The 23,170-nt window shown below is 40.9% G+C and overlaps 1 protein-coding gene across 1 annotated transcript in view; it reads right to left on the reverse strand.

Annotated features, from left to right (window-relative positions):
• T265_00770 (hypothetical protein) overlaps positions 1-23,170 on the reverse strand; it is a gene marked incomplete at both ends in the record, with an annotated part of 31,809 nt that overhangs the window by 6,343 nt on the left and 2,296 nt on the right. The window contains one exon of the mRNA XM_009164642.1: positions 14,633-14,796. Within this exon, the coding sequence (XP_009162906.1) occupies positions 14,633-14,796 (164 nt within the window). The remainder of the gene's footprint in view (positions 1-14,632; positions 14,797-23,170) is intronic.

Genomic DNA, 23,170 nt, shown 5'->3' on the forward strand with positions numbered 1-23,170 from the left:
ATGTCTAACTAGATTATTCAAGACGGATCAACATTAGGGCCTGCCTCCATATGCACGTATCCATGCCCGTTTCTCGGTACCGGTCGGGACATAGCTATGAATTTCAGGAAGCCCAACGGATAGGAGAACGCAGCCGGGTAATTGAACGACAAAACTCACACTAAAATGGGTTGGAACTATTGGCTGAAGCACATGTAGGAACTCCGGTACAGAAAGAAAACATTAATCTGTCAGCAGACGTGGTCCGGCGTGAAAGATGATAACAGTCTAACTCCTTTCTCTCGATCACACCCTTCTCTTACTTGAACCTACTGCTTCCTGCGTCTACCTCATGCATTTGCTATTCGCCCTTAACTCCCCACGAACTTCTGACCCTTGACATATCGAACCAATGTTGACGAAGTTTTTACGCGAGTCTTTTGGCCCTTTGCGCTACCACATGCTGTGCGCGCACGTTTGTCACTAATTCAGATCGATTTGCCGTTCCCTCCAAACTTTCTCTGGACTTGCGCCAGTTCATCCAACAATTAAGACTGGAGTCTCCATACTTTAAGGTTTATATCCATTTCATGTACGAATTTCGTACATGTGGTAATGCATTTTATAGGTAGACTTAAAGATTTCGCAGCCCTTGGTTTCTGACTTCACAGGTCATTCATTTGGGCTTTCCGTAATATATCAAGTATCCTGAGGCCGTCTTCTAGTGAAATGGTCGGATATAGTTCATAAGTGGATAATATCTTATAACCAATTTACACCCTTAAGGTGTGCATAGAAGCGGTGGTCATCGGTAGTTCATATGGTTGTGGAGCGATGAATAGGACTGAAAGGTTTCCGGTTATACGGCTTCCTAGCGTAGACATTGCATGTGATGAAGATTGTATGTTATTCCATAATTCGGTACCGTAAAGCTTAAGTTCACTATCCTATGAAGATTAGTGACTACAAAGTTCACCTGGAAGCTCAAAACAAAAGAGCTTTGTTCAACTTGTGATTCGCCTACCAAACTCGTTTTATCTCTTGAATTCCATTATGGCACCGCTTTTTATTCTAGTCCAAAATTATATCTAAACCCTTGTTGGAGAAACATACCAATGACGGCGTTAGATTTACATCTGTTCGCTGAGCTTGGCCCTTGCAACATTTTCGTCACCGTTCAAGTAGATATTAACAGCTCGTTGAACAGTGCGTTTGCTTGGGGAACAGGTCAGCAATCTGTGAATCCACTCAAATTATCAGTATTCCCTGACATAGGTTTTATTTTCAGTCGGCCTCTAGAATCATGTTTGTAAACCATCCTTACATCCATACACACTGATAAGGTGTGGTAACATGATTTTACGCATATTCCCTCACCAGTGCTCATAAATTCGCAGGCATAAATACGGTACTGTTTTCCACATTATACTGATCTAGCCATATTAATATCACCCGAAAAGACCTTGTTGTATGTTTATAACAATCAGTACAACGAATTGGTTTAAACCGTTAACAAAATGTAGATCGAGGCTTTTCGGATGTGTTGCGAACAATATCTCCTTTTGCTCCAATAGATGCCTTCTTTAAACAGGCGGGCAACAGAGTCATCATCAGGAACAAACATATGTCTTTTGGTCAGCCGTCTCGATAACAAATAGAATGTGGTCAGTAAATGGGAAAAGTAGAGAAATTTCGCATGTCTCCTGTCATTTTTGGCCACCATTCTGAGTGGCAGCTCTATCATACCCACCCCGTCCGTCTCATTGCGCTTATTTGCACACCGAGTGCAATGATACCACGGCAATAACACTCGCGTTGCCGGCGAGCCATCAACATAATTAGTGTGTCCCACGTTGACCAGGATAGAGTTTTCCGGGCATGCTAGTCATTATGTGGGGACTCACGTGGCCAATTAAAGCAGAAATTTGCGGAAAATCCGCTGTCAATTTGCACTGAACCATGAAACAATAAAAAATGTCACAGGACAAGATGCCACAATGTTTTCTTCTACCCATTCTTGGCTAATATTGTTTGTGTGTGTATCCACTGTTACATTCGATGGGACAACTATTTGTGACTCCTCTTACTGAACGAATGAGAACAAGGGACCATCTCAATAATAAAATTAGTTCGACAAGCATAGACGATGCATTCAAATAGCTGAATTAAAGCTTATGAGTGGGAAATCCACATGTGGATAATGGCTCTAAAGAACGGTAAATTGCTTTGGAAAATAGGCCTCAGCTACTGTGTGATTGAACAAAAGATGAATAAAGTTTGTGAATTATCGTGGAGTACTGTGCTTGAAATATGATCAGATGAAGGGTGGTTTGGTTATGAAGCTGCTCAGGCAGGGCCTAAAATACAAAAGTTTGCCAACTGATACCTGAGTGTGTTAGAATATAACTAATGGAGTGGAATCCTCGAAGACTCATTGCAAGAGAAGCTGGAAAAGATTTTATTCTAAATAAATGTTTAAGGGTCTTTCAAAAACAAACATCACTCTTCCTACCAAATTCGTAAATCATGGAGCTTAAGATAGCCATAAGATTACGGCACCAAGCTTCTGGCTAGAAGGTCCACATGTTGAAGCCAATGAAGGCCTTCCGACTGCTGCTTAGGTAACCCGGCGTTTACTCAGAGTTGCAGGGAGCTATGTACAAAAAGGCATCACAGTTCAAACATTCATCCTATTATTCACCGAATTAATAACCATCAAAAATGCTTGACCCGGATACTGTACATTAGTTGCATAAATGCTACATCCAGAAACACAAAAAATGGACATGCGTGAGAAGGCGTGATTGTCCATAGTGTAACTGTCAGCTACGCTACAACTCAGATTCCTGTTTGCTAGTTCACCTATTTCATGAGTGATTGGTATCTAGTTTTAATTGGAGTTTGACGTTTTCAGAAAAGCTGAATATTATGGGAATAGGGAGACTGCTCCCTCTTAACGCATTCATCGCTCATCACGGAGGATTGATAATAGCCTCCTTGATAATAGACTTAGAATCGTCTTGTATTATCAATTGGAAAGTAGAGAAAGGAACACCTCGACAGCCCATGACCGGTTTCCCCCTTCTTGGGGCTCATCAGGTAGGCGTAGTTTCCGAGTTTCCGTCAACCGTATGTTCTACTTGAACCCGAATTGGACTGTTTCCGAGGAATACACTCATTTGCAAATCAGTTTGGTTTTTACGAGAGACTCAACTATCATAAACGAAACATTCAGGTGAGTCATCATTTACGAGCCTCTCTCGGTAGTAGGTGAAACGCGGACAGCTTTGATAAACTTCATCTTTGTCAGTTTACCTGGTTGTATTGAGACAGCTCGATTGTACAGGGGGCAACTATCCAAACGAAGTTCTGAGCAGCTGCCAGCTAGCTCTTTTAAAGGACGGTGAAAGGCCATTATCAGCTCGGTTTTTGTCGTACTTTTGAACTGGGCCATAGACGAGGACCGTATTCATCCTCCTGTCCAGGTTTTGGCGCCTTGGTAATGTCTTAGACAGCGAAAAACCGATCTTATGCCACACCGACCGTCTCGTGATTCCGTCCACCATGTTGCCTTACTTGCTGTACACAACAGAGCGGGCGAGTGAAAACAATCTACTACTGATGACGTGTTACTTGAAGTTACATCGAGGTACTTCATCGAAAGCTTGTTTCATTGCGTGATAATTAGTCAAACCTTTTGACCATCACCCTGAGCAGACACAAGGTAATATGCTACTTACGCCGTGCTTAGTCAATCTTTTTCCCACGAAAACGATTTGTGATATCCGGGGCTTTAAGGAACCTGAAGGTTGCTTCAAAGAGCCTATACGCTAAACTCTCAGGCACGAGTGGGTATTGGAGTAACCAGTATGACTCGTCAAATCTGTTGAAGACGGTTCCGAAAGTTATTAGAAATTTTAAATAAATCCTCTGGCTGTCGACTGCAAAAATAACTTTAACTTTGGTCCTGTTCGGGGAAACGAAAATATTTTGTGCGCCTTCAAGGTAAGCGTATTAAGTTTTTAATAGTTTGGCCTTCGAACTTTATAGCCCAAAAATTTTATTATTTTGTGCCGAGTTCCCCTAAACTAACGAGAAGTGATGACGTACTCAGAGTATGTTGAATGTGCTAATACAAACCCTCTTCAGGCCATTATCGACTGGTATCCAAGATATCGCCGTCTCGAGAACCATATCAACAATATTAACAACAAAACGACCTGGTGCAAGCCATCTGTGACCCTTCTAATTCCGCCGATTAGGCACACCAGCCCTTACCTTGTTCGGATTAATCACACTCTTTGTTGTTCGTCCTAATCAAGCATTCATTAATCTATCTCACCGAATCGGAACGAATAAAGGATATGCAAATTTTTGACAATTGCCGCGGCATATCTTATGCCAAAGAATTGTCACGCCTACTCAACCAAGCTGTTGTCGTTATCGTTGTCGTCTATCAGGCGCATTTTTATGCGATTATCCGAGTAGTACTGTCATGTGTCAAGTGTCGCAGCGATGTCAACGACATGTTAATTACATCTATATTTCGAGTTCGGCCAGACTTGGTGTGTTCATGTGCACCTGACTGATGAATTTATCGGGTTACATGCGTCAGTATCTAAGCCTATTTTCTCTTGTGAACTAATCCCGAGCTACGGCACACAAAAGACCACTCTGATATAAGTATCCAATTTTCTCCATCGTGGTACAGACATTGCTACACATATCCCCGTGGTAGCTTTAGGTATTCACAAAAAAACCGTCGACACTTGCTGTAAGACTGAACAGTAGTCTGAACGACGCACTGTTCGAAGCACTTGTTGTCGGTCTAAAAATGGAATATCGTTCCTTTCCTCGTACTATGGTCCGACCACAAAAACGCAAATAGCAGTTAAAGCGAATCCGAGTAAAGTGAGCGTAAACTTGTGCCTAAGGCTGTGGAATATAACTTCGAAAAGTTCACGAAAGGAGCTTGTAGTAAATGCTGGAGACCACCCCTTGCAAATACTAAAGAGCGTTTCTCATACAGGCCGCGTAAGCCACACAATAATTCAAGTTCACGGGAAAAAAGGCCGACCTGACTGAGTTTAATCGCCTTTGATAGTGAGAAATTTTTCGTGAAATAAGGCATTACAAGATTGTCTCTCAAAACCTTATTCTGGTACCGACTTACCAACCGCTTTTGAGCAGACTGCTCATGCAAATTACATAACTGCAAATAATGTTATTTTATATTTGTTCGAAACATTTTCAGAAGTGAGACTCCTGAGACTGTAGCATAGTTTTGCATCGTCAAATAACTGTGTTACATGCTATCTAGTCGAGTGGCGATTTCGCTGAAAAGCACTGTGCAGCAACACCTACAGTGAAGAAATGACACGCTACCACTTTGATGCCAATGATTCTGTTGAGATGCTAATCCTGTCAAAGAAACTTCACTTCAGAGGAAGGCTACTCCACTGAGGAGTCTACTCCAGCACTATTTGTTCTCTACAACCTAGTATGATACAGCACTTCTCGGGGAAAGACCACTCCAGGAAAAACCAGGTAGACCTTTTTCATAGTGCCCTATCATAGAAAACAGTATGTTTTGTTTTACACCCGCACCTGTTAAGTATAACGGTCAAATAAGTATTTTTGTGCAAGTTGTGATACACACGCATCGTTAGACTAACTGTTTGAAAACAGATAAGCTGAAATTCTTACGCAGACTACTGAAGCTGAACTAGCCAATCGACCAAAGAATTAACATTGAATGAGGTGATGTCCTTTTAAAACATTAAAACCACTGTTTTAAAACCCTTCCTTGGCGACCAAATGCTTTTGAATGAAGTTTTGGCAGTCAAGTTTGGTGAAAAAGGAAAACAAATGGGACCACCAAATAGTTCTGAAGAGTAGGTGAAGGGAGTTTGTAGAGCATATATGGCAATGCAAGTCGATTAGATCATGTGAAGATTTCGAAGGTCCATTAGCAACTACGTTGCTACACGGGAAGATTAAAGAAGACTTCACACCTTTGTCATTTCTGCGTCGATCAATGCTTTTTTAACAACAAATAATAAGGATACAATCATTTTCGAAGGAAAACTGAACAGTAAGAGAATAAAAACTCTGAAAACGCCAGTGTCTGTAAATTGACTTGTTGCTGGAGGTACTGACAGCAATCATATAGTTCGTCTGTTTATTAGGGATTTGTGCAACGTATCTGTTAAACTCTATGTGGTGAACGCAATATTCAGAAAAAAATGGTACACTTTGCAATGGTTTATATATTTATACATTGCTTGCTAAGTAGCCTACGAAAACGCACCAGCCGATTTGTTCCTAAGCTCCCTTTAGGTTTTGTCTTTTCTTCGAAGTGTGTAGGTTGGTTGTCCAGTCTTCCTATAGCTGCTGTTTTTTTCAATACAAACATTACTTCTGTTACTGGACTAGACTCACATGGAAGCAAACAGTTCCCCAAGCAGTAGCAGTACACAACTTATTAGGGAAACTAGTGAAACAAGATTGGATGACAAATAGACTAAATAAAGCTCACTATTTTATGAACCGGTGGTGTTTCCTGTCAACAGGGCATAATAATTAACAGGGATGTTCAGATTTTATTGGTGTTCAGAAAATTCTTTTTGTTCATAGGTAGTCGTACTCTAATAATGCTATCCATCACTATTTTTTAGGATTATACAGAACACAGAAATATATCGCACAGTGTGAACCCAATGATATTGCTGGTAATTATGGTGGATTTCTATTAAAGTGACAGATGTTCACTTCTAACAGTTAGCATACATGTTCAATCTCTTGCAGTTTCACTAATGTTACTACATCTCTTCCACACAGGCAAGAAATAAATGGCTTGATGTATGTTCAGACACTTTTCGTCCTGGTTCCTCTTATGATCAGTGGCTGAACTATGAAAATAAGTCTGATTGCCTTTATTAATTGCCGGCAGAGTAGGGGTAACTAATGCTGTCATCACCATCACTGATAGCGACCTACCGCGGTATGGCGGCTTGTGAACCTCCAAGACCCAATGAGCTATACTGGAAGTCTACGTATGAAACCCACAGATCCTCATACAGGATTGGTCAATGGGTAAAGGTCTAAATGCAGTTTCGTTATCCTCCTCTTTGGGGGTTGAAACATGTGTGAGCGTCCATTCCTCAAGGGTGTAAACCATTCTGGTGTCGTACACCAACCACAGCTGTCCTGCGATTGGGCATTTCAGCCAAAGGTTGAAGACCATGATCATTTATCTGTCCGTATCTGGGTGTCCGTGCAGTTTCTGAGCCCATATACAACCGCAATATGCACATTTACAACTGGTACGGTTCGTTTCGAACCGCCTCAGTGTGCGGAAGGCACCAACGAATTTTAAGGCGAATAGCAATAATATGTGGAAATTTTCGCCTGTTGAATTGGACGCATTACTAGCTATCACACTATTCTATACAAACGATTTAGGATTATTAGATCTACCACATCGAGAATCACACGTTTGTCGTCTTTGATCAAACAATGGTAAACTCATCACCTGCCCAGCGCGTCTGGTCAGACAGTTTGACGGCTTTTGTGGTTTTGGCTGCGTGACCTGTTGTCACTTGTCCTCCACGCAGAGGGACCACTGCCTGCCAGATGGTCGGGTCATTCAACTGGGGAATATTGAATAGATAATGAGACAAAAAGACAATAAGAACGTCTGCCTATCAAGGTACAAACTGCTGAAAAGGTGTCAACATGGCTTGACTGAGCGGCTTTTATTGTTGCAGGAGTTTAGGGTATCAGCCGGTCTTTACAAACACTATTGCGGGGAATCGACCCTCACAGGTTAGCGAACAGAACCTGCCATCTAACCTTTAGTTGGTTAGGTCAGTTTACATACGTTTATTGCAGGTGCGGATGAACAGACGGTTAGACATACTGCGATTAGGTGGAATTTTCTACCTTCAGCTGTTGTTGTAAAACACATTTGTTAACCCGAAAATTTGCTAAAAAATTTGCACTAAAGTTTCTGAAAGAGTTGAGGATTTCTTTGGCTGCCTCGTAAAGGCATGATGCAGCGGGATATGTTCAACCAGTAGGTGTTCTAATGAAAACAATTACAGTACAGAATAACTCGTATAAGTGTATCACATACTGTCTAACTAACAGACAAACTGCATGGATGAGTGCATTGAAATGGTTGTCAGTTATAGGTTTGCTACATTCTCTCTCGCTATGCACCTCCAAATATTTTGATGTTTTTCATACCCATGAATAAAACTAGGTGTGAGCACTTTCATTCAATAGCCTGAAATATCAGCGGTCTGTTTTCACTTCCATCCTAGCGACACTCAAAAATGAAGGCGGAACAAAGGGAACGTTGTGTTCAGTTTCCATTCGAAGCCAGTAGATTTTTGTTACTTTGTTGACAATGGGGTTCTGACAAGCAGAAATTCATGAAAAATGTTTCCGAAGTTGTATAACGTTTTTATTATATTGCCGTCAGGTACGTGCTTCGAGGAATGGGAGTTTGTACGCGAGCTTATGAAAAAAACTGCTGTAAACTTGTGGGTAAGTCAACTAAAAGTAATGAAAATGAGCCTGTAAACTGCGAGGGTTGATCTTATAGCCCGGTAGTAAATGAACAGCAAGGGATTGCGGTGAAGATTCTCCAGTCGCACCCAGCAGTTTTCTACACTTTCAGCGGTGGCGGAAAAGAGTAAGTTGACCACTACACCGCTGCTTCTATCTCCTGAAATCGCGTGTGTAACAGATTAGAAGCAGTGTTCTATTAGACCAACGCTAGCGGACATTCTTATGCGAAACTGGAGAGGGAGGCTAAGAGTCGCCTGAAAACCGTATGATTCTACTGGAGATACGTTGATATTACTGTACTACTTATTGGAGAAAATGGGACGCAGAACGGCACTTTGACGTTTTTAACCATCATTTCCAAACTCTAAAGGATCGGATTTTAGATCAACTTTTCCGATTTAGCAGTAAAACAGCTAACAGAAGACATTTTCAGACGTTATGACGGCATACCATCAAACATCGACCTCAGACCCAGAATGTCAGCATTGCCTCTCGAGGGTGATATTCACCCGAAATCAAGAGAAGGGAGATTAAAAACCGGTCCTAGGCTGTTGAGGAGTTTTTAGCAACCTTATGGATAGTGCAAGATGTCCGGAGAACGAAGATTAAAAACCGTTCTGAGAAAACGATATATGAATCTCAAATCAAAGTATTCTTGTGCCTACAAAGCACTTTTGACGGAAGCTAGGCAAACAAAGGCGACATCCAAACTGGTAAGTGTGTCGGATTGTATATTACGATATTTTAAAACCCCTTTAATATAACACTCCGCAAAAGCAGCCTGCGATCATAACTACTTTACATAAATTTTTAGCGTTTGTGGAGATTGGACAGAGATTGTTACTTTCGATAGACATGAACAGACTAAAGCTTTCCGGATTCAGAAGGAACCGTTACGTGCGATCGATTCCATTCAGGATTATTCTAAACAATGTCAAAATGTTAGCAAAATTTATATAATACCTAGTTACATGATAAGTGATTTTGAGGTTCTGGCCCGCACCGAATAGCTTTATGACAGACCAACCTCATGACAAGTGGACTGGCCACTTATGCAGGACGAGGTTCAGCAAAATTGATCTCCCTTAGCACGTGCAACAATCTGAGTAAAATCAAGTTTTATGATAAGACGAATTCAGTGGCACCGTCACTTAACCAATTTGAAACACATCACTAACTGTTTGTGTTCACGCGCATCTTGTCCAAGCGTCAGCTGCTTCAGTGCATCATCAAACGGTCTTACTTGCCGGAGTGTTGATCACCCTGTGGGTAATTAGCACCAGCTGTTGCTCCTTGTCTCGCCACCACCCAGTGCAAACAACCATTGTTCGGCAACGAGCTGACATAATTGGACCAGGGGATTGATCCCTTTTGCGAGTAGTTTACAAGTGGCATTCTAACAAGCAAAAGAAGGTTTAAGGAAAATTTTCCTGCACTCCAGTGGCCACTGAAGAGTGAATTGCTCTCTTCCTTGTCTTGAGGGAGTTAGCCCAGGGTCCGCTGAGGTAGCACTTTGTCCCATCGGGTATTGCAGTGTCATGCTGATTAAAATGAACAGATATTAAGTGCTTTCCCTTCTGGTTATTCTGAGAAACTGCTTATTTACCAGCTCGTGTCACTGTTAACAAGCTATCCAAGAATCTGCTTAGTTGAAACCCACTGATGTCGTTCTGAGAGTTAATTTGACTTTATAGGAGTAATCCTACGGTTGGTTTTAAACTTCCAGCATGTTTACTCATACGCTATCCCGACAGTTAAAACTGATCAATGAGTGCATTTTTCGACAATGGGTGTTCTATGGAAATGAACTCCAATGAATAATAAAACAAGAATATTAGTTCTTTTTGTTAAGCACTCCTTGCGTACATCTCAAATGTACGCAAATGTTATTGCTGGACAGATCATTTAATAAGTGGTCTACTGCCTGAAAGATTATTATTCAAAGAACAAGTGCAATTTCTTCAAAAAAGGCCGCCAGTTTAACCACTGGCGACGACTTTCCTGTGTTCAAGTGGTAATTGTGCTTGAATCAGTTACAGGCCGATGTATTTGGTAAATCATTGTCCTTGAAGGCAGATTTTGGTTTGCATGTACGGTAAGACTTCCGTCCGCCAGAAAGACCTAAACAAATTTTAACTTAACGGAACATTACCCATAAGGCTGCTGAGTATGTTTAGACAGTATACGACGGGTTCGTTCCTCCACTTTGGGAACAACAATTTCGTGGAACCTCAAGGAGTCTTTCTGTCTGGTAAGCCTCAAGAAAGGCAAAACCGGCTGCAGGATGTCAAACAATTTTCAGTAGAATTATCCGCGCTATTTCGTGGAGAAAATTCAATGAAATTTTAAATATTATACCGGCTGAAATATGAGGTCTTCGGGCAGCAAACTGTACAGTAAATTAAATGTTGGATTTAGCTACGATTCAGTTGAGTCTTCCCATTATACCTGATTTAAAAAAATCGGTGTATTTCGAGGATTTGTAACTTCGTTAGAACGCTGATGAATGTCCGCACACTTATGACATCTAGTAGATACGACCTGCCTTTCCGAGTATAGTTTATGGATCATCATTCATTGTAAGAGTGACAAAACTGGCTTCACGAATGGTGTCCCATTCGAGTTCAGGTAAAGCATAAGTTTAGTGCAGACTCAAAGACTGCGTCTACCTGAGGAGTTCCAAAAAGGACGGTCGCCGAAGAGTTTTCATCAATCTTATGAGCAATGTGTTTCATTTAGACAAGTATATCAGCTGTTGACCTCTTCAGCTTCAGTGATTGAACTGAAAAGCCGCAACCAATCTTACGAGCTGCTCAGAGCATTCTGACCATTAACATTCCAAATGGGGCTTCTGCATCACCTGTTTTCAAATTAGATGGCTCAGCGCAGTATGCCTTTGCTATGCAAGCCGAGAATGTGGAATAAGGTGGGGGGTTCAGTTTTGTCCACCGTACTTGGCACGCGAAAATACAGACTGAAATGACTTGTTGAGAAAACGCATGTTGGTACGATTAGCATTCACACACCCGTCAAGATCTCAGTTTGACAGAATGTGTGGATTGTGAATGCATATGTTGGCGGAATCCACAGTTACCTGAGAATATGAGTCTTCCTTGGTGTGGGAACCAAAATACTAACTAATAAGGGATCAATCTTTCCTTTATCAATGCACCAAAACCTACTCCTGAAGAATAACTTCAAACGAGGGTTTTTCTATACTAACAAATTGGGAGCCATTTTTCGTTCCCGACAGGGCATCAAAGGATGTTCCTTTCAAGTCTTTATTTAATCGACATATATTTTTAGTAACTCTGCATAAATAACGACGAATATTTTGCTGAAGAAGCGACTACGGGGTGATAATCACCACGCAGGTTTTACCGAAAAAAATTCATATTTCTTTAAAAATGGACGTTCTGTATTGCATATTTCAAATAGGTGCATAAAAGACGCTTAAGCTTCATTCAAAAACTCATTCTACGCCTATGTGGAACGGTAGATGTTCTTTCAGCCTGAATAAAATAGGGGAATTTGAGGCCACTGATCTGTATTTGAAGAGCAGCTTTTTATGCGCGGGCGGTGTCTGCACCCAGAACAATTAAGTATTTAATCTGACAACTAAGTCTGACTGGCTTTAAAAGAAAACCACACCCTATCTTGCACTTCGCCTTACCTTTACAGTAAGCACTAATTGACCTTTGATGGTAGACCAATTTGCCCAGTGCCTACTTCACCATCACTCAAAAGTCATGGCAAACGATATAACTTTACCAGCTGGCAATTCTGATGATTTACATGTATCATATCAAGGTTTCCTGGTATAGTCTGTAAGGAATTAAACATGCCTATTCCTTGTGAGGATCCCAAATTCCTCCGAAAGAAACCAGAGTTATTTCGTTATCAGCTGGAGACTCCCGGTAAATAAAGTGCCTTGAGCTTTAAGCCTAAAGTTAGAAATTTCTTGGGATGCATTTATTTTATGCTGGTACACTTTAACTCCCAATGCGGGGTAATCTATTTAGTGGCTAGATCCCGAAACATTCTAGTGACGACGAATTTTTCGGTAAAATTATCTGTGTTTAATCAGAAAACGCAAAATTTGATTTACAGTGGAAAGCTTATGGCCATGAAAGATAGTTATTCTAGCTCTGTTTAGCAACTTAGACTTCCAGCAAGAAGGACCGATCTCGAGAATTAAAAGAACAAGGCAGGGGACAAATGATTTAGAATGACGTAACGTGCTCCCATGTTTGTTGTATTAAAGATTCCTCATTACCAAAATATGCAAAAGTCACTGCCCTAAAGAGACACCTAATCGATTACACGGACTTTCATCTGCTAAGTCGTCCGCCGAGGAAACATTCGGCGCTAGAACACCTGAATTGAAAAAGTTTTGTGTGTTACGCTGAGTTTGAATCGGTCAGCGTCGGTCAAAATATCCACTGCTAAAATTTCCACTTGGTAGGTAGCAGGTTCAACTATCTGTTCCCATGTTGGCTATTACCAGTGCTTGTCGGCTTGTCGGTATGTATTAACTTTATATGCGTGATAAACCTTGCCTTGGAAAATAAGATTTTCCAAGGGAATAATATGTAGTGTTATAGCAACCTTGTATAACCGCTAACCCTCAATACCTTCCAGTAACATAAAGGTCACAGTCTACGGAAAATGAAATGAAATATGAAAGATAGCGTGCAAGGCGGCCTTATCACATACTTCCAAAAGTTAGTGGGAAAAGATGTTTGAGAACTGTTTCCACTGTAACAGGGAAGTCACTTTGTCAAAAAGCCTACGAAGCAAAGTTTGTGCACAGTCGATTTTGCTGCATTGAGAGAGCTGACCAGGTTGACTGATGAACTGATTCAGTAAAGCGTGTTAATTCAGTACCCAAGCATCGTTCCTCTGTCCTTTGGAAGCCAGGCACCTTAGTCAGTGACACTTTTGTGGGCATTTATCAACGACGTCCCTTTTCACACATGAGAAGGAAGATGACCCGTGGAGGCATGCACAAAAACCGCACAACCCAACTTATGATAGTAATTGGTTAAGCTTTTTTGGAAGAAGACCTTTTTGGAGGACCAATTATGTCTTATTTGACTAAAAAAATTGATGCACTTTTGATTTTTAGAAAAGCACTTAGTAAGAGGCTTATTCCGAATAGCGAACCTAAAATGTTGCTGTCCTGTCAGTACATTTACAAGCTCCTTACTGTCTTAACCTGTTTTAGCTAGGCTTTTGCTATATGTTTATCATCTCAAAGAAGGTTACTTAAAGTGGATCAGCTTTAACTGGTCTCTTCGGTGAAAAGGACCCACCCCATTGGTTGGACCAAGGTTTCGAGATTCGATCATTCATAGGACCTTTTCACAGGGTGGGAAATGCATTTATTTGCCGTCGGTTTCATCAAGATTCACATCCGAGCATGGGTCTGACCGCAAAACAAACCCCTGCTAGGTGAATTCTAATTCCTAACGTTTAAAGTATCTTTTTTAAGACATTTTGATGAGGTTTACTAGCATGAAATGGGTACTGTTGTGATTATCTGTTGTTTGTATGGCGCAAATTTCTTATACATGAAAGTAAAACAATTTGATTTTTTGTACGATTTGGCTCCACGTTTATGACCAATTAGGGCGAAAACGCAACAGAGAGCGCTACTTTCACTTCACCCATTGAAATTAGAGTAAGTTGACACTTTTTATTCTATCTCTGTAAAAGAAAACACATAAGCTGGTTACTCTCTGCACAAGTTTGTGAATAGCCTACTCGTTTTTTAGTGATTTACCTAACTTGCCACTTTGAGTTGCTTGTAAGTGCTTATTTTTAGACGAAAAACTAGTGCATATTCTGAATAATTGGGAATACCCATCTTTCCCATTGTTAGAAAGGTCTCAAAACATCCCACACAATTATTTTTGCTTCTAGTTGAAAGGTGTGGTGTGCCCCGTCTCGTGGACTCAGTTAGTGACATAAACTGAGCTTCACGGATCTTCATTACCTACAGTTAATCGTTGAATGTCTACTCAGTATCAGTGGTTATCAGATACTAAATAAGAATACATGAAAATGAACCTACCTTTACTTGACTTTCCGACATGCCAAGAAAGTAGGCTAATCTAGCACGTTCCGGACCTGCCAAGTACTTGGTTTGCTCGAATGTCTTTTCAAGTGCGAAAATCTGCTGACCGGAAAACGTTGGGCGAGTATGCTTGCGTTTGCCATCTTTGTCTACCGAAAAATCTGAAAATAAATATAATTTTTAGTCATTTGGTTAGGAGTTGTCTTAGCCCCCTCCATATGAATCTCGCTTTATAAGAACATTCAACCGAAAATTTGTTTAAGCCCAAGCAAATTGGATCGTTTGCAGTTGGTATGAGAACATGAGGTCAGGTTTGCAGCAAAATCTAAGGTTGGAAAACTTTCCTCTTCCTCTCATCCTGACGTAGTAACCCATAAGATGGGATGGAATGTAAATGAAGCACGGAAGTTTGTGTCCAGCTATTAAACCAGAGCTTAAATTGTGCTGTGTGGCGTGTAGGTTCCGGACAGTTATTTGTGAGCGTCTAATTACTTCTTCTACAATGCCATGGTGCTAATCGTTCTCAAGCTTCCACATTGTGAATAAAAATTAAAAAAAATCGAAAAACCTGGCTATTTAGAAATCTTAGACCATGAAGTTGAATGCACTGCCTCCTAAAATCTCGAAAAAGAGATATGCGATTTATAACGGTCAATGTCAACCGTATCCCGCTGAATTGGAGTTCAACGGTGCAATATGATATTTATCGTTCTCTAAATACACAGACAGAACCTGCACGTTATAAACACATGAGAAACTTGAAATGAAGCTACTTAATGAGCAACTTTTAGACCGTTCATTACAATTACAACAACAGTGTTTGTTAGTACTAGGTACTTTGCATTGTCAACTTTTCCTCCGCATAGTAGCTTATTGGAGGCTGCACTATCGAACGAACATTGTTCCTCAGAATCGAGTATTTACTGTGTAATTTACTGTGACATATGTCCTATAGCTCTGTTAGTGCACCCAAGGTGTTTTCATGAGGATATTCATTCGGGTTAACGGTTGCCGATAAAAATTCAGGATTGGGTGCCTCAAATTTTACACTCTAAAGCACAAACTTCAGTAGGCCTGGATGAATAGTTCACGGACCTTAACATATAGGTTGTATGTTTACCGCTGAAACTTATAAAGATGTCATAAAATAACTTGGCACCTACCATAGATCCTAAAGATGTAAAGCTTACTTCCGTTTGGACTATTCACAAAGCTGGTCGTAAGAATTCCCCGGTTAGACAATCATAAAATTCAAAAATAATGGGCATAAACGCAAACCAAACACGTGTCGTCTTGCGTTGTTTTATGTTCTGTTTATGGACCTGCAAGGGTATTGTCGGTGTTTCTGACCTCTGGGAATGATGAAGTATCGTATTTGTTATTCCATCCTATTTGCCGACACAAGTGCACAGACGCTGTCAGCTGACTTGGGACTTTTAGATATTTCTAGGGCAGCGGGCTCCAGTTCTTACCTAATCTAAAAATAACGTTGAGATACCGAAGCTTACGGTGTTAACAAGTTGTACTGAGTGTGAGCATAATTATCTATCTCATGGTCTACCCAATGATAAAGTGCAAATTACGCTTATGACAATTTCTAATGAAACGCCAGGCGTAGGACGTTGGCAAATGGTTCGATAGCCCACAGGGAATGTTTTGTTATGGTAGTGAAGCGAGTCATGTGGCTTATTGGAAATATAGACATCATAATTTTAGTGATTGGGCTTCTTATGTCAGCGCCGTTTAACCGGCGCTTGTCTCGCTTTGTCTATCGCACATCGAGTGTGAGCACAGTAATCAGTTAAGTAAAACATACAAAATTTCCCAAGCTCTGGTGATTCCGACAGGAGGATTTTCGTTCCTAATTTTTGTTTTCAGTTATCCGCCGTCGATCTTTGTTTTGTACACATTTCTGCCTTTATTTTTCTTTTCGATTCACAATGTACTGCAGATTTTTGAGCTGGCTTCGAACAAACAAATTTAAGAGGAAATTATTTGTTGTATTATTGTTGGTAGTTCAGCAGTTATCCCCAGTTTTTTTAATGAGCTGCTGTCCTAAATGCTGCCATCAGTGGTCGATGTAATACACTCGATGGCGACGTGGTTTGATGTTCCTAGTTGAATTCGCTGCGCAAAGACCACCTCTTGTTTTAGTTAGTACGATATTAGTGGCATTACATCATAGTTTCTTGATAAAACAATATTATTGATTTTGTTGAAAACCCGGCAATACAGCANTGTATTATTGTTGGTAGTTCAGCAGGTATCCCCAGTTTTTTTAATGAGCTGCTGTCCTAAATGCTGCCATCAGTGGTCGATGTAATACACTCGATGGCGACGTGGTTTGATGTTCCTAGTTGAATTCGCTGCGCAAAGACCACCTCTTGTTTTAGTTAGTACGATATTAGTGGCATTACATCATAGTTTCTTGATAAAACAATATTATTGATTTTGTTGAAAACCCGGCAATACAGCACGACTGGTTTTGTTCTTGTTAACTTGGGCAGATAAGTTTAGTCCTTAAGTTTTCGCTAAGTGGCTATGAGAGCAAAGTTTTTCATCCAACTTCCGAGTAGTGCCGTCCATTGGGAAAGCTACTAATTGGGTTTTAAGGTCGGAAGCAGACGGCACGGTAGAATTAGGATTCCCTGGAAAACTATGAATTTTTTGAATGACACTAACAGGGGCTTCCGCCCGTCTTGGTACCAACTTACTTCGACGCCCTTGTCTGCCATCTTAGGTTACAAAATTATGGCATTATTATCGCTTATCAGTACAGCGTCCTGCAACCTCATGCAAATCCCCAACTCAAATTCAACTAATACTACTGAGCCATGGATTGTATATGTCCGTCCCGGTACATAGCTTCCGCTTTTAAATGCCCTAACCCCTTCTGAAACCGTGGACAATAAACTATCCGAACATCTCTCCTCATTCATCTTTTGGGGAAAAGTTTCTGGCAGCTGGTGTTTAGGGACAATAATTGCATTCTATGTCTCTCTTTCAATGTGATCAACACATCAGCTAAGTTTGCACAAAATCCATGGTCATTTATCTTATTCACGGGCGTTTAAATTAAACCGAATTTCGTCAAACGCGCATTTATCAAATCAGTCAACCAGTGTTCATTCAGATCCTCAACCAAGCTTGCCGCGTTGGTGTACAATCCTGCGCCACACACCCCGGACGTCCTTCATTTCTGCCTATGCAGGGGGTGGGGGAAAGAATGGCAGCAAACGGAAAAAGTACGCCTGGATAAAGTTTGACGAGCCTTTTTACCGCTTATCCTAAACAATGTTATGATGAGGGTACTGGGACAGTAACAGCATCATCAATCCTCATACCCTACGCCGGTTTAATTCGATCACAGACGCCACATCATAGTTGCTTCTGACTGCCTTAAAAAATACGCGTTGACGGCACCTGTCCCACCCCAGTAACAGTTCGCATACACACACAAGGCGCGCCAAGACGTCTCACATTTGCGCTTCACCACACTCCATCAGCGGCCAATTTTTCATCTATAATCCCTCGGTAGATCAAACACCCGATACTCTGTGGTCTACTGGACGTGTGAGTGTGAGGGAGAGCTACGTGTGTGGTCTGTCCAACGCTAGACGCTTTGAAAGCGGCAATGAGTTCGCTAATCCTGTAGTCATTCAACAGATTCCAGCAGATTCAAAATGTTCAATGCAGAAAAATCCCTGTTTCATTATCCAAAGCCAAGTGGATAGGTCCATAATTGCTCGAAGTTCACTGATGTGTTGTGCCCAAGTTTGAAAATCAACTTGTTAGGAGTAAGGAGACGATTTGAGTTTGCAAATTTTCCAGAAATTCGAATAATTTAACACACTTCGTCTGGACGGGAGGGGGCGTTTTTTCGTATACTGCTGCTGAATTGGTTTGTATCAGATAGAACGAGTCATTTATATAGTTATTTCCATGATGACCCTTGACCCGAACAGCTGGATAAGATGAACAGACTTCATAGTGCAGGATAATATTTGTTGCTTGAATGACCGTTTATAGTATCCATTATTTTTCTGTAACTCTAGGGAGTGAAATGGGTTTAAACTGAGGTTAGGAAGTACACTGGTACTTACAAAACGACTGAATGTTTCGATCGCATCTGCAAATTAGCGGTTAATGCTACAGGTTTTTGGATTCACTTGAGCAACTGATAAAATGTTCTTGATAACTACAGAACTGTATCCATCCTGACCTCCTCCGGATTCGTTACACACTATTCAGCAAGGATCCATATTGGCCATACAAAGGAAGCTAGATTTAAGCCTGTGCGAAAATTCGAATGGGCACATAATCTTACTTTACTGAATACACGTTGCAAACTTATCAGGTTGAATGATGTTCACTTTTAAATTGGGAACGTACTAAAACTACCACCCAACTCAGCCGGTTACCTCAACTCGGCCGCTACAACTTTCATCGCATGTTCATTAAGATGCATTACTCATCAGCATCTAAATACGACTGACTGCGCGGCACGACCGAGTCAGTAGCCATGACTGACGGACACGGGCCTAGAACACATGTTACTAAATCTCACAGTACTTGGGTGAAAAGCTGTGCATTTTGTGCCATAGTTAAGGAGCACAAAACCTCAACACAATGTGTATTTTCGGTGGACGAATCGTTTGATGAGCTCTAGTGAAAATGTTATACTCAGACTTCGGTGAACACATTAAACGTGCATTCTTTGAGCCGGTAGTACGCTTGCACGACAAGCTCTGGTCAATCAGGCTTGGTTCATCTTACAGAGTTTGGTTTGAGCGCAAATAGTAAAAGCCGTGAAAAGGAAGAAACAAAGCTACGTTTTCAACACTTAGTAAGAGTGCGAGATTTCCTGTTGCACATTAAGCAATAGGACCTTTTATTATTGGACCATAGGGTTGGAATTAGAGGCAAATGCAATGGGTAGTTCCCGAACCATCACCATTGATAGGGCATCATTTACCATCAGAAGTCGGTTTGTAGCCGCCAGTGAGTAGAAACGCCTGAGTGCAGATCTCGAGACGCTTGACATTGTGTACTTCCGCGAACTGCTGGCAAAGAATCGTGGCAGATAATCATCGTTCTCTCTCTGATAGAGAGTGGTTAGCGCTCATTGCATACAGATCAACAGAATGAAGATTGATATGACAGTTTGATGATCATGTATTTTTTACAAACGAAAGTGAACGTCGCGGTATAATCTATCTCGGTGCTCACAAATAGTGAGTGGAATTTCACAGAAGTTCACACTCAGTCAGCTACAAACACAAGCCAACATATTTATTCACTTCTAATCCTAAAGACAGTACTTTACTTACAGTTTGGTTACAGATATTCTGTAAGCAACCAACACCAGTTACATCGAACCCTTGGTGATAAGGTTTTTGAACAGTTTATACCTTTAAATTAGTTAGGTCTTATCCCCCAGAAGAATCATCAGATGAATGTGGTTCAAGAACTCTCATCAGTCTCACTCAGCCAGAGGACAAGTATCAATCAAAACCTTGTAAGCCTATCTTGTGACTCTTTCTAGACAGAAGGCAGACCAGACCCTGTTGATTAACGCAGTAAGACTTTATTAGCTGCTGTCCTTTTCTGGAAAGAACGCGACAAGCTAGAACTAAAGAAATATTCCATCCTTTTTGACGGATGCAAGTTAGCTACGTAAACGCAATTATTTGGTCGAATGTTCGTTATATGCATAAATCTCCTGTAAAGGAATGGTGTTCCAGCATCATTTTAAATAAGGACATGTGTGAGAGAATACAGTATGCTATTTGCTAATCAGCCTTGCAAAAGCAGGTTCAGGATGCATTCTTTACTGGTGCGGTTTACATTTTATTTGTAGAAGCAGATATTGTTGGAATTTAGGGCAATAGGTTGAGCATACTATTCCTGACGAGAGCCATTTATTACACGTTGTGGGTCTTTATGATTTACACTAGGAGTCACTTAAAAGAGGAGCAAACTAAAGGAATTTCTGCCCTTTTCGGCCTGCTTGACTCGGACAGAATGAACAAATATACGAGTTATATGCTAATATTTGGTTGTTACTAGTCGGAGATAGCATTCCAAGCGGCAAGGAGATTTCTTGCAAATAGACATCCGACAAACTGGTGGTTCTTTTTGCAAGCTTTCATACTATATGTCAGAATTATGCATTTTTTTCGAAAAACGTTGAAATAATCCTCAGCCGGGTTATTAACCCCTGAATGTGAAACATGGTCCTAATGCTCTAACGGAATATACTTTTTGAAGCATGCACTGCCAGAAAAATCAACGGAAAAGTAGACAGTCATTTTGCACATAATACGCTTGTCAGCCTCTGAGTATGTACGCCAGTTTATGTGTCGACAAATGTGCACTGTGGAGAGACAAGCCTTCCCATTCCTTCTATTAGATGATTACCAGACGTACAAAATGTTCATGAATGCACATGACTGCTAATTTCTTTTTAAAGTGAATCGACTCTTTTAAGTGAAAAATGGGTCCTTCTGGGGCGGTGTGATTTTGAGTAAAGAAGTTTGCAACTCAGCGCCCCACATAATCAGGAATATCCCGCAAAGTTCTCCGGCGTTGTAAACATCAGAGCTGTCAAAACAAGTCCGATAGGTATTCCAACTACAGTCTGGTGTCACCGATGATGTATTTGAACGCGCCGTCACATGTTTAGATGAATTTCTCAGCAGAAACAATAGCACTGTTACGTATGGATCCCCCACCCACTTCCCATCTATGAATGCTTCACGAATCTTTCCATCATTCAAATCACCGCGAGGCTCAGTGGATTATTTTAGCCGTTAAACTTTCTTTTTTCCTGCTTGATACTGTGCAAAATGTCTGCAATGCCCTATGAACTGTTCTGTCTGGCTACTTATCACCGAATACCAGTTTTAATTCATGCTTTCGAATGGTGTAGTCCTCTATCCACTTGAGTTCCCATTGCAAACGAATTGCTTTCAACTGTATGGCCCGCTCTTTTCTAGCATATTTTAAGGGCTCAAAGTTGGATATGGCTTCTAGATTCACATAAGTACTTTTTGAGTTTTATTTTGGTTATTTGGTGTTAAAGATGGTAGTCTTGTTTTTGCCATCTCCGACCTAAATTCTGTCCCATCTGAACATTTCAGTTGCTACCCTGAAGAGCTGGTGACGAAGGTGGAAACAGCCAGTCGTGATACACCCACATGTCTCCTACTTATTCTCTATATTTCACCTCGCCCAAGCTGCTAGTGCAATGAGCCGAGTCTTCCCTTGACTGATTCAAGTGGTCTCCCAACCAGCTAGGCCCCAAAACTTTGCTCTTCGTCAACCATAACCTACGTTACTCACAGAAGAGGTGCAATCGTAAAACCTACGACGTGTTATCTAGAACAAATCCTACCTTGTTTATTGCAATTGGAGAGGTAATTGACCCACAGCGTCACATTAACTTGTTTTAGTTAAGGTAGCTTCTTTGCATATTTATAGCCTGTTTTGTCTTTCTCAAACAGTTTATGCACTCATATCTAACGGTTTATTTGGATCCAGTTGCTTCTGGATTTAGAAGGATCATGTCAATTTGGGAAGCTCAAGTTAAGGGGAAGCAGGATTGTGTAGAGAAATAACAGTTGACAGCACTACGTGCACTTTGTGATAGATGAGGAGTTTAGTGTATGTGGGATATGTAACCATATGTGACTACATGCTCCCGTAATTCTTTCAATAAGTTCAAGCCAAGAATGCCGCAAGATAGGGACATTCTACAGTCACTTGCCACGCTCAATCGTCACCTCCGTTCGCTGAGGACAACTTCTATTCTCTGAAGAAATTCAAACTGAAGAATGAGTATTTCACACCCCATCTAATTCATTATCCGACAAGGCAGTCCGCAAGTATCGAGGCGTTAATAATCGAAGACAAGGTATTCTTCGAGCTAGTAGGTGATGCAAGTAGTAGTGGTTAGAAGCGTGAAAATGCCGTATTTTTCGTTATTTCTATCTACAAGTAATTCGAAAATATGGCCTTATTAAAAATAAAGTGACCGTTTTCAAGCGGTAAATAGCGTGCTGCAGTTCTTGTGAAATACGTTCCCACACAATAAAATAAAAATGAAACACCCTTATCGGAAAGATTTTGAAAGCACAAAAGTTTTCGCTACTTTGATCTTCTGCCGAGGAAAACCTCCTAAAACCAAAGAATAGGGAAGTTCTGGACCCACAAATAGCTGGTTTATCCTTCATGATGTAGCACCACATCGAAGCTGTGCTATGCTGTTGACCTAAATCATCTGGTGGTCTTTCACAAGTACTTCCGGTAAGCTCTCCTTCCACGTTTGCGAATCCGCATTGAATGGCCTGACCACAGTTTAGCTTCAGAAACGTGCACGGCAGTATTTGATCAAAGACAATGGCTGAAATCCGAATTCACGATAACAGGGCTTGGACTTGCAATGAAGCAACTCAAGACACTTCTACATTTTTATCCCTTAATAAATGTTTTAATTTTTCGATATGCCGGGATGCATAGTTTTGGTGGACTATC

The sequence above is a fragment of the Opisthorchis viverrini genome, assembly GCF_000715545.1.
Source record: "Opisthorchis viverrini unplaced genomic scaffold opera_v5_8, whole genome shotgun sequence".
NCBI classification, from domain to species: domain Eukaryota; kingdom Metazoa; phylum Platyhelminthes; class Trematoda; order Opisthorchiida; family Opisthorchiidae; genus Opisthorchis; species Opisthorchis viverrini.